Source organism: Paramormyrops kingsleyae, chromosome 4 (assembly GCF_048594095.1).
Source record: "Paramormyrops kingsleyae isolate MSU_618 chromosome 4, PKINGS_0.4, whole genome shotgun sequence".
In the NCBI taxonomy this organism is placed as follows: Eukaryota; Metazoa; Chordata; class Actinopteri; order Osteoglossiformes; family Mormyridae; genus Paramormyrops; species Paramormyrops kingsleyae.
Genome location: NC_132800.1, coordinates 32,411,460 through 32,423,507, shown reverse-complemented (window position 1 = coordinate 32,423,507; position 12,048 = coordinate 32,411,460). Strand labels below are relative to the sequence as shown.

Here is a 12,048-nt window from a genome sequence, read left to right as displayed (position 1 = left end):
TGTTTGTGTTGTCTAGAGTCTTGAGCAGTGTCGCCGCCCCTCAGGAACACGAAGGAAGTGCATGCTCCAGGTTAATGCCACCCTGTCTCGTTCCATCACAAATGCAACTGGTAACCAGTGATGTTTCATTTCATTAATTTTTTCACGAGGCCAAAGATGGTGGGTTAAATCGACAGTGTTTGGAATGGAAGAGAACCTTGTTTTTGTTTCGATGTGCACCCTGACCAAAAATTAAATTGCAGGCTGGAATACGAACAGATTTTTCTCATGAAATAAACGGCAATGCTCGGCTAATCTGCGTAAAAGCACAGGGGTGACTGGGCTGCCTCCCGTCTGCTTTTGCCGAGAAGGTTAATCGGAGCAAATTGCCACTCTTTCGGTGTGGACCACCCCCCATGCATCGGATCGATTTAAAAACACGATGGAGATAAGGCTTCTTCAGTCGGGAAGAATCACAGTGCCAGCATGACCAGATCCTTGACTCATTTCCAAGGGTGTTGGAGGGGTTTGACAAGCCTTGCTAGTTTGGGGTTGAGTTTGGGGTCAAGTGGGTGGGGAAAGGTCGATCATGGCTGTCATTCTCACTACTACTAATCTGCATTCACACCTGAAAACTTGACTAGGTAACATAAAATGCTTATGTTAGTTTGACTTTGGGAAGGAATCCAGTCTTACAGTATCTCTAAAGATGCCCAATTTGCCAACCTGATTATAGATCTCAATATATTGACATGTAGGATGTATAGCTTGTACTTGACTGACACCCAAGGGTCTAGGTCTTATGCATCAGATAAAGCTCTCATGACGCTCCTCTCACAGGAAGTAGGGTGCTTCAAAGTACCACGAGACACCTCCTCCATAGTGTGACTCTGCCAATTGCCCCCCATACCAAGTTCTCAATTCATTCCAAAGTGTTTTGAAGTTCCGAACCTGAAGATAAGATCTTTCCTTTAAGTGCAGGGCCATTATCTCCATAGTAACAACTCAAGACAGTCATGTCATCAGTCACTGCTATTGGAATATTGGCATTTCCCCAAGGGCAGGATCTGATTGGTTGTTGATCTGAAGGCTTTGGGCGATTTGCTAGCTCAGAATGGGCTGCCTGTGCTTCTAGAACATAAATATCTCCTCCATAGCTTCTGTGAATGGTTGTTAACCTGCCGCAATGACGACTAACCATGAATTTGCGTAATAGCGTTAAATAGCCCTTCAGCTGAACCTGTGGAGTGTTGTGATATGTTTAAATATAGCTGTAGTGGAAAGTATACAGCTGTAAAGATCTTCATTACTGAGCTTTTCTTAACGCAGTCCTAGCCACCGACTGGCCGGTGACCTGCTTGTTATTGCCGTTTGGTCTTAGGGGACAGGCCGCGGATGAATGCAGCTTGAAGTTCAGGCTACTCGCAAGGTGATAATTACGGAGCACACGGTCTCCTCAAAGGCTATTAAGCCTGGCTGTCTCCTAAAAAAGCTCTCCTTTCTTTGGCAATTACCAAGGGCCGGACTTAATATTACCGCCCTCCCACTGCCTGCGGGGGGCTTTTGGGTTTTCATTCTTTTCTCTCCTCCTCCTTTCGTGTGAGAGCACCTGAGCTCCGCAGGCTGTTATTTTCTTCGTCCAGCCCAAAGGTTCTTGATAATGACAAAGGAAGAAGCTCACTGTCAACATCCCTGTCATCAGCGCCACTAATGAAAAGCTTTTTGTAACTGAACACGATTTTGGGATGTCACGGCACAGGTTGCAGAGACATTATCCGGGCATATTTACCAGGATCTTGTCTCCGTGGCGATTCCGAATCAGTAATTCTTTAATTCATATTCCATAGTTGTCTCCTTCATTCAGAATGCTGGAAATATGATTTGTGTCGGTTGATCTTGTAGCAAATAGTGCATCTGAATTGTAAATGTAAATCACCATTGGCTTGACCTGCCAGGACCAGAATGCAGCCTACAGGGCTGGACGCACAGGATTATGGGTAAAAGGGACTGGTGGCTGAAGGGAATCTTATTTTCCCCCTTCTGTTCATGTCCAGTGTCATTCTGGTTTATGAGTGCAACATAATAATCTAAGAATTGTATTAATAAAACTGAGTAAAACGTGTGTTTTTGTACAGATAACACTTGTTTTGTTAGTCGTGGTTTGGTAGCTATCTGCCTTCCATGACCTCACCGTGAACTGCACGGTCAACGCGGAAATTAACTCCCGTCCAGGACACCCGTGTGTCAGGGTCTGAGATGTATGATGGCGGCAGAAGCGGCTTTGGTGATGGGATTTGGCTGCTTCCCAGAGACGACACACTTTTGACGGATGCTGCTCTGTGCCTAACTCCCCTCCCCGCAGGTGTTTACAGTTTTCGGGATTTATGTATGGCTCTGTGGAAGTATTAAAGTAGTTGATGTAGTTTTAAGAAGATTGATCTGGTTGCATGTATCCACACATCAAACAAAGCTTCCGTAGATGCATCACTTGTCTCGTCTTAAAATCTGCTTTTTTTTACCCATAATAAATGCAGGACTGCCTTTGGAAAAAATATGGAAACCTTTAATCCCTTATGACAGTCAAAGGTCACACTGTGTTCCCAGGGTTTTATTATGCTTCCTAACAACTTGACCACAGTATTTTTGGACTTCGAGAAAGTTGATTTGTATTTAAGAGATTTAAGAATAAAATACAGATTACCACTTTGAAGGAGAAACTGCCTTGGTGTTGATTGAACTACTGTGCCAAAAATTGCCCATAGTGTGTGTGCCGTGCGAGGAACCAGCACCCCCTGCAGGCTGTGCGAAGAATCCAGGGTTATAGTGACCCTAATATACTGCGTAAACACATATGGAACATGAATGGATGGAGAAAACTGGTCTGCTCCAGTTAGCTTTAATACACCTCTTCAAAACGTTTTTAGTAAATTTATACGTATATCCTCACTGTCTAATGAAACTGTCTAATTACAACTTTTTAGTATAGATGGGATGTGCACATTCTTCTCTGACTACTGACAGAGTTTGGCATCGAATTAACTAATTAAAAGATGTTAGATGAAGTTGTCTATTCAGCTAGCATTTATTTTTACAAGTTAACGTTTGTATTCATGATGGTCGTTTGTATGGATTGTTTTATATCACTAATTTTAACAACTTAAACGTGATAGCTAGACAGGCCACTAACTAACATCATTACTAATTTGGAATATGAAACTATTGGATTAGTTTATTTGTCGCTGACCTGGACATATTTGCCTCACTGACAACAATCCACATAAGGCAATTTAAAACATTAAACTGATCGCTGATGGCTGTGCATAGATAGGTTTCTTGACCGTGCTATGGGTGTCTACGCTGTGTTTTGTGAAGTAGTTTCTGAGAAAATGTATTTTTCAGCTCTCCTGAAATAATGGATTTTTGGAGATACGTGCTTTTCATTGGACAGCAACGATATATACTTTTACCTTTGGTACAGTCCAGAGCTATGAGCAAGCCAGAATGAATTTTGCCGCTAGGTGTAATATTGTGAACAGACCCGGAAAATGAGTAACACTAGCCTATTAGAATATACTGAAAATTTGCTGACACTGGCGTTGAGAATAACATACGATATAACAGCAGGTTGTGGAGGGTTTCAATTCCATAGCCGGAGGGTGGAAATTGGTCTCCTCGCCCCTCAAACTCCTACTTTGCATGAGCTCAGTCTGACCGGTGGTTTTGCTCTTGGTGCATTGTGGGTATGGATGGCTGAAGGACAGTCAGTGTCACACTCAGACATGGAGCACTGTGTTCCTGACAGGGATTGGGATATAAAGCCTGCTTATTATAGTCTGCCTGGGTAGAATATCTAATCAAAATGTTTGCTAGTTCTTTCTGTCTCCTTTGTAACTCCTTATTCTGTTTGATGTGGTATATTTTCAATTTATCATTTATGAAATTGTGTCGAGAGCATTTTGATCTTGTGCTCGGCCCAAAAACGGCATCCGCTGCGCAGGAGCGTCTTGAGAGACCGAACGGCCTCACTCTGAACTGCCGCTTTCCCTTCCCCGCGTCTCCGCAGACCTCTCTGAGAAGAAGAGTGACCTGCGCGTGTGTGATGACTCCACGTGTCGGTATGGGGGCAGCTGTCGGGACGACGGGGCTGACCTGAAGTGTGTTTGTCATTTTCAGGTAGGTGCACTGCTCTCGGGGGTCTTATGGCAGAGGCATTCCTAACTTGGCATGAGGGCATCCTACACACAAATCCTTTTTGTTTGCTTTGCCTGTCAGGCTGAGATGAGCTCCCAGACTGTGCTGCGTTATAAGCTAGCATGCTACATTTGGTCACACGGCTCCTCTGAAGTAGAGGTCTCTATGTGCATCATGGAGGCCTTTTCATTCCCGGCTTCTAGACAGCTTGATATATGCCAGGAAAACAGAGGGATTCAATTGTGGCTGCTTTTACAAACATAACCTGACAGCCATATAAGATGGAAAAATATTTGTTTGCCCTGCCCAGAAACACACCAGTACGTAGGCAAAATTTACACAGCATTTCTGCAGGAATTAGTGGTTTTATCATATATTGTTTTATATATTCCCGTGGTCCTGCAAATATTTTTAAAAGCAGACTGTTGTCTCTAGGATCTGTCCACATTTAAAATATAAACTCTAAAATTAACATCCACACAGAATGTTCTCTGCTATATCATTTCACATTAAATGGCCAATAATGAATACAGCTGATCTGAATTATTATAATACTACCATGCTGTTTCTAACACCACAAGCACCTTCCGTAATTAACGGTAATTGCTTGAGGTTTAAGTGTTCAGTCGGCTTTAGTAAATTTAGGAAATTCATTCTATGTAGCCCGAATAAGTAAAATATAATGATAATGTCATGATTTTACATTTATAAGAGTTTATAAAGATGAATTAAAAACAGGCATTTTGGTAATTATTTCCACACAAGGGTTATATTTAAAAGCCTTCATGGGCACCTGTAAAGTTAGTCATGTTTCGTGTTAATGGCCTCATTATGCCATGTGAAGAGAAGCTTGGTGATCTCACAAGGCCATATTATGACGTTAACTGAAAGCCATAGATTTGGAGACGATACCACGCTTGTGGTTATTCTATCATGGCAGTATCAGGAAATGAGAAGCCAGTCCGGCTTCTCGCGAACCGTCGATGTAAGGACGATTCTCCTTATGTCGTTATTTTGCTATTGTGGTACCAGGAGGTGAGGAAGACCTCTGGCTCTTTTTCTGGAGGAAGACTGGGTTTGTACGGAGGGTTTGCGTGCGTAGTGAGGAGCGTGTAAGCTAGAGTGATTGTCTTGGCTTTCGAGGACAGGAATAGTGAGGCACAACAATATCATAAGTGCTAGTTTGAAGGGGCCTCCTGACCTTGAACAGACCTCCGATGTCCCTGCTTCCTAAATGATTTTGGAATGTTAGTCCATTGTAATAAATTCCTTAGATTGAAAATATGGCCACAGTTTCATTCCTGTTTTTTCAATATACATGTATTTTTATAAAGCTGAATTCACTCGTCATCTGAAGTGACTTTGAGTGCATGAAAGTATGTCGTCTGTGTTTGGATTTTGAAGTCTATCAGACCAGAATAAGATTTCAGTGCTGGGCTTGCATTTGTAGCGAGGCCTTGATCTGGAACATTCCGCGCCCGTCAGTTGTGAGTTTTCTGATACTCGTTGCCGGAGTGACAGGCTGGTGACCCATGCAGCCTCTGTTTCAGAAGAGTCGCATCAGATTGGTAAAGCCAACTGAATGCTTGATGCAATATAACCAAATATAGAAGACATTTTAAAATAATGCCTATCCGCATCTCCTATCCTTTACGGCAGCCATTTATCCAGTCCTGCTTCTCGTGATATTATTATTATTATTATTATTATTATTATTATTATTATTATTATTATTATTATCATTATTACTCCTAGCTGCAATGGCAGCAGCAACAGAACTCCAAGGGGATAATTAATGGGGACTGAATGGGACTGAACCTGTTTAGCTATGCAGGATTATTTATAATCAGCTCATAAAACAGATATATCTAGAAGTTGTGCCATACTATGCATAATTTGTGATATTTTTTGTTTGTTTTAGGGGATTTTTTTTCACGCCTCAAAGACGCACAGCATGGATGAGACTGTGCCACAGATACACATTTAAATTTGCCGAGGGACACCGCGTCTCTTTAAGAAATGCTGGCTTGGAGGAATTAACCCACCAGTTTCCCCCAATCTGAGCTATATGTCACTCATCAGTGCTCCTTACTTCAGTTGCAAATGGCATTTTCTCATGTGTGCATAATTACCTGTCTTGGAATATCATTCTCTACCACTGCGTGAAAATATCTCTGCCTTTCTGCAGCCGATTTCCCAATTCTAAGTTCTAAGGGACTCGGAACTAAGCTCATTGAAAACCTACGAAGAAAATTACCTCCTTCTGCAAGCTGTAAAGCCAGTTTTAGGTTTTGGTCTCATATGACAGGTCTGTTGGCAGGCAGGAGGGAATATTACACGGAGCACATCCCATGTCAGTCACGCGTCCTGCATGATGCAACCAGGTACACTAAGATGTGATCAAAGGTTCATGCCAGGCTGAATGTCCAGTGGGTGACTCTGTCTGCAGTGCAACACCAGGGGCAGCAGGTGGCATTGTGGTTAAGGACGCGCACTTAGCGACCAACGGTTTGTGGTCGATGCCCTATATGGTGCATTGCTGTATGTAAAAATAGACAAACCTCTGTAATTTTCTTTTGATAGAAGCAACGGCTAAGCAACTGTAATGTGTCAGGAGACACATCTAGTGAAAACACTTTAACATTTAGTTCAGGGGCAGTTACCATGTCAGTAGCACTGTTGTTAGCATCACTAGCGCAAAGTGTCGGTTAGCATAATTGGTGCGGGGTACTGTTAATATTGTTAGCACAAGGAGTACCATTACCAGTGCTGGATCTCGGTTAGGTTTGCTAGCATAGGTGTTGTTTAGCATAGCTTGCGCAGGTCATGGGTTAACACTGAGTATCCGTTAGCATAGCTAGTGTTGGGTGTCGTTTAGCATAGCTATTGCAGGCTGTGGGTTAGCATCGCTAATGCTAGGTGTCGATTAGGGAAAAGGTCAAAAAGATTTACATTGCGGAGTACAGTAGTGTTAGCTACTATCCACGAAATGCTATAGTAATTTATTTAGGCATTTTGAGCCTGTTAAGCCTTTCTCACAAAAAACAAGAGTATGATTGCCTCAAAGGATGAAAACAGAGCCGGGCAGTCGTTTCGGTAAAGACGATCGGTAACGCCATGTTGGTTTCTTTGTGTTCGTTTCGCCCCAGTGCCACAAGAGCTACATCCCCGTGTGCGGCTCCAACGGAGACACGTACCAGAACGAGTGCTATCTGCGGCAAGCCGCATGCAAACAGCAGGGACACATCTCGGTGGTGTCAGACGGACCCTGCTTCCCCGGTAAGGACACCGTCATCCTACGCTTAGCACAAGTTGATGAAGTCAAATGTAGCCCCCCCCCCCCAAAAAAAAAAAATTACCTCATGATTTTTCGGTTAAAGGGGTTGTCACAGCAAGATAAATTAGCATTATCTACTGATTCCATTGAGTTTTCACTACTTAATTGCCCTGTAAAAATGTGATAAAGAAGGTTATTGGTAAGAATCAATTAATCTGTCATAAACAAGCCCATAATATCCCATTTTGTATGTTATCAGGTTTCTCCAGAACTCCCCTTATGTGATTCAAGTTAATTAATATATTGAACTTCTTATTATTCGTGCTATAATTATTAGGTTTTGATTACTATTCAGTCATTCGGAAGGTCCGGGTATCCATAGCAATGGGCTATAAACCCAAGTAATCGAAAGGAATGTCATGAAGTCTCCAAGAAATCTGTCCATCATTCTGGACAACATTGTCAGGGGGGCAAGTAATAGTTATTAAAAAAATGACACAAGTCTTGTGGGGATTTGGTCAGAACTCTTCTTGGGGCATCACTGTCTATCCCTGGAAATATCATAAAGGTGTTCTGTAAGGCAGTAAATTCCCTAAGGCGTTGCTGTTAAAATGTGATTGTAAGTCGGGAGTCAGTCCCACACACTTATGAGAATAGCCTGGGCACCAGGGAGAACCAGCCCCTATCTCCTTCTCACTCGTTTGAGGAAGCTTTGGATTTAATTTCCCATTAAACTAAAGGAATGCAACAGCGAGCATCAGCCTGACCACTGGCTGGAGACACTTCCAACCATTAAAGAAGATAAAAGCTCTGTGCTGTGGGGCAAAAAGGGCCTAGAGCTAATATTTATGGGACCTTATCTGAGCCAAAACAAGCACGTTGCTCCCTCATATCTCAGCCCACCTCAGAGGAGTCTGGGAGATGGTCGCACCTGGTCCATTGCCCATTTGAGGCATCATGGGACCCTTAGGGGACTCAGAGATCAGGATACCGTGTGCGGCAGGGCTTAGTCAACACCATTGACTGACTCTCTGTTTTTCTCTCAATCCCTCTTGCAGATAACGGATCCGGCTCGGGAGAAGGAGGTAGGTTGCCCTGTTTCCGTCGACGCCCTCTCTTAAAGCGACCACGTCGATAAACAGAAGGGTCGTCTAGAGGTTGGGGGCAGGTTAGCGTGTTCAGCGTTACTAACCCGTTAGCTGTGACTAGGTGCTCGTGTTTGCTTTCACAGCTATCATTTGTGACAGCTTCAGTATTAAGGGGCCATGCCTGAATGATAACACCCCCGGAATACGATGAACCTGGAACACTGTTTACCGGCAATCACCGGAATAAGGAAAGGGCGGCAGACATACAGAGTCTCCCGTTAATGCTCGCGTACAAGTTCCGTTAAGGGGAAAGCAGATATTAGAATAATCTAATTCCCGTCCCACCACCTGCATGACAAAAACTCCCCCCTCTAGCTGGAATTTGATTACTCTGCCATGAGTAATAATAGGCTTTTAGCAGGCCATTTCCTGAAATACCAGCCTCCACGGCGCAAGACTTGCTTATCAGAAGGCCTATTCAAGAACAACACTGGCAACCCTGCCTCCCCCTCTGGCCAGTGTTTACTGTGGCTGCAAGGTTAGGTTATCCTTAATGAGGACCCCCCCCCCCCAACATCAGAGGAGACATCAGATGATTTGGCTGCTATTTGGCTTTGATGGATCTGACTTTAGTCTGTCATAAATGTAAAATGTTGAATTTACATCACATTTATTCATGTACAGCTCCATATAGATTCGCTTTGAGTCTGTGTTGACATCTTCTAAACTGCAGGCCCACGTGTTCACCTAGTGTTGCACTTTTCTATATAAATTCTCGATAGATCTCCGTTTAAATCGGGCATACATGAAGCAGACAAGCACACTGTCATCACTGAGGCAGTTCTCCTCAGGCAGAAGCTGCGATCCACAGCGTCCATGCTACACACCTCTCCAGTCTGAGTGGTCATCAGTTCTGGTTTTATATCAGAATGTGATCATCCTGCACTTTCTAAATGAACCGACTGGATCTTTAAATTGCAGTGCATCTCCCTGAGGTATGTTCTGGATGAAAGTCCAAGTTCTGAGTTTCAAGTAATTGGGTTTTTGGGAACTGGGCTGGTGACGATATTCATACTACTGATTAACGGCTGCTGGTTGTAGCTTGTTGACATGCGTGTGAGGATTGTACCTCGCTCCTTCGGCAGGGGACTGATTAATTTCATTCAGTAAATACCCATTAAAGCCAGTTAGCTTGCTTGTAGTGTGGTTTAGACCCAACAGACGTCCTGCTGTTTCTGTATTGAACGTGACTGATTTCAAATCGCTTGGCAACAGGTTGGCAGCCCAGGTGCCTTCTGCCCGGCGTGGTCCGGTTTGCTTTGGGGCTCGTGGGCATCAAGGGAGCCCAGGTGCATTGTGGGAGTGCAGGTGGCGGGCGGAAGACTGCCGTGTTGGCTTAGGGGATGAGCCAGCTCGCTACATGCAGATTTTCGTCAGATGGGCAAACACTGCGAGAAGCTGATGAGCGGAGCTGTGAAGTGGGTGACGGTGTGTGTATGGCTGATTTGTGCTCCTGTGTGTAATCTGTGTTTAGGTGCAGTCCTGAGTCATTCCTGTAGGATTTTAAATGCTGTGTGCCGTGTAAGCAGTACGTAGCCGGCGTGATGCTTGATTAAGCCGCGAGGATAGGGGCGGCACCAGCTGCGAGTCCCTGTCAGCGGTAACAATGGAAGGCAGCGTAACACGTGGGGCGGAGCTCTGAAGCAAGGGAGCCGTGGGGGGGGGGCGGGGGGCGGTGATGGCGACTGAGCAAACTGCACAATTTGGACATTTCTATGATGGATTAGCGCGTTAGCAGGTTCACCAGGCCTGAAAGTATGAGCCACACTTTTCACAGTCTGTGTCTCAAAAAGGTTCCGACTCCTTAACGTGAAGGATCCGGGGCATGAATGCGAAAGGTACAGAAAAGTGAAACAGTCAACACTTCCGATCGGGTAGTTTGGCAGGAAAGTAGGGTGATAGTTCAGCAGTAGCATGTGATTAGAGAGCAACATATGGGTGTCTGACTTCCTGTCTGGGGTGTCACCGGCCTCCTGTCCCATTCTTCCTGGGATCTGCCCCCCAGGTCACCTGGACTAGGTAAGCGGCAGTGGAAGATACCTTGATGGGTTATGGGTAGTTGCATGCATTGTCAGTCTCCAACTTTTTGCTCACCTGTCATTCTTCATGTAAGGCACATACACAGAGAGCAGCACCGGAGACAGAAACATTCACGACCGGCCAATCGAATGCCTTTCTTTCCACCATCCATTGACAGAGACAACAGTGATTTAAAGGCCAATATGTGAAATTGACAGCCTGCCCATGCATCTCTACCATGAATGTCCCATTACAATTCAACTGACTGCATGCTATACAGCAAGCTGTAAACATTACAACTGTTTTTTTTTTCTCTTTGAACATTGAACATGACATATGGTGTCAAAAGCTTACCCATCAAACACTTGGACTTTTGTTTCACAGAGACTGCTCTGGCTTAAATTCACAGGGTTTGCAGTCATCAGTGCCCTAACCTCCAAACAGCAAACGATCAGCGTCTGAATATATAACCGTCTGACCAGCAAAGAGTCTGAGACCACAATAACCCTGCTTCACCTCAAGTAAAGCGGTGATTAAAGTTGGTTACCGAAGGATAAATCTTTCAGATACAAACCGGTGATCAGAGATCGAAGTATCTGCCTGTTCCTCATTCTGTCTAGATGTCCCTGGCAGGGGGGGGGGGCGTGGCTAGAAATTCTGGGCCCCCTTTTCAAAATCTCACTGTGGGCCCCTTTTTCTGCCAGGATAACCACTGCGCCCGCTGGTTCGAGGCGTGTTTAGTCATACCACACGTGCTTCACTTGCCGAGTGACATCATATCCCTCATGCTAATCTGCACACGCGCATCTCATTATGGACAGGACACCTTGCAGACTACTGCTTATTAATGGACGACGTGTTTACAGCTCACGTTTAGCCTAATTACCGCTGCGGCTCATGTCTTCGCCCCTGTTGCGGGGGCCTGTCTTGCCGCGTGCAGATTTTACCGCCCCGTCAGCCCCGGCTCAGGTTCCCTGCGGGAATGCAGTGCCGTTCGCCTCCTCCTGCCCCACGGGGTCGTCGGCACGTTCTGGCACAATCCCCTCTCCGTGACCGACAGACTCTAGAGTTACCAATCAAAGGACACGAAAGATAAATTGGCTGCTCACTTGAGCCTCGACCTGGGTGGGGCAATAGGATAATGAAATCGCTACTTTGTTTTCTGTGTAAATAAGCCTCTGTTTGAATAAGAGTCTCTGTCGCTGAAGACCGCCGGCTTCAGCGTGTGCATCTGACAGGCCAAGTGAGTATTACCGATATGTGAGGGAAACAAAAAAGTCCGTTTTGGACATGCAGTGATTGCCCTTCTTGGATGAAAAGTAATTTCAACTATGCAGTGAGCTTCAGAAGACTTCCTTTCTTTGCTTGTGAGGAATGTTTCTGTGCAATGATTAATTCAATGGTGGCATTTTCAGGAGACGATCAGCAACCCCC

General features: G+C 44.7%; 1 protein-coding gene and 1 long non-coding RNA gene across 2 annotated transcripts in view; one reads left to right on the top strand and one right to left on the bottom strand.

The window, feature by feature from the left end:
* Window positions 1-12,048, bottom strand: part of LOC140588822 (uncharacterized) — a 90,026-nt gene that overhangs the window by 24,041 nt on the left and 53,937 nt on the right. The gene's annotated exons all lie outside the window — the stretch shown is intronic.
* The window catches only part of tmeff1a (transmembrane protein with EGF-like and two follistatin-like domains 1a), a 55,617-nt gene that overhangs the window by 28,462 nt on the left and 15,107 nt on the right, over window positions 1-12,048 (top strand). The window contains exons 2-4 of the mRNA XM_023815646.2: window positions 4,043-4,152; window positions 7,320-7,449; window positions 8,506-8,532. Of these exons, the coding sequence (XP_023671414.1) occupies window positions 4,043-4,152; window positions 7,320-7,449; window positions 8,506-8,532 (267 nt within the window). The remainder of the gene's footprint in view (window positions 1-4,042; window positions 4,153-7,319; window positions 7,450-8,505; window positions 8,533-12,048) is intronic.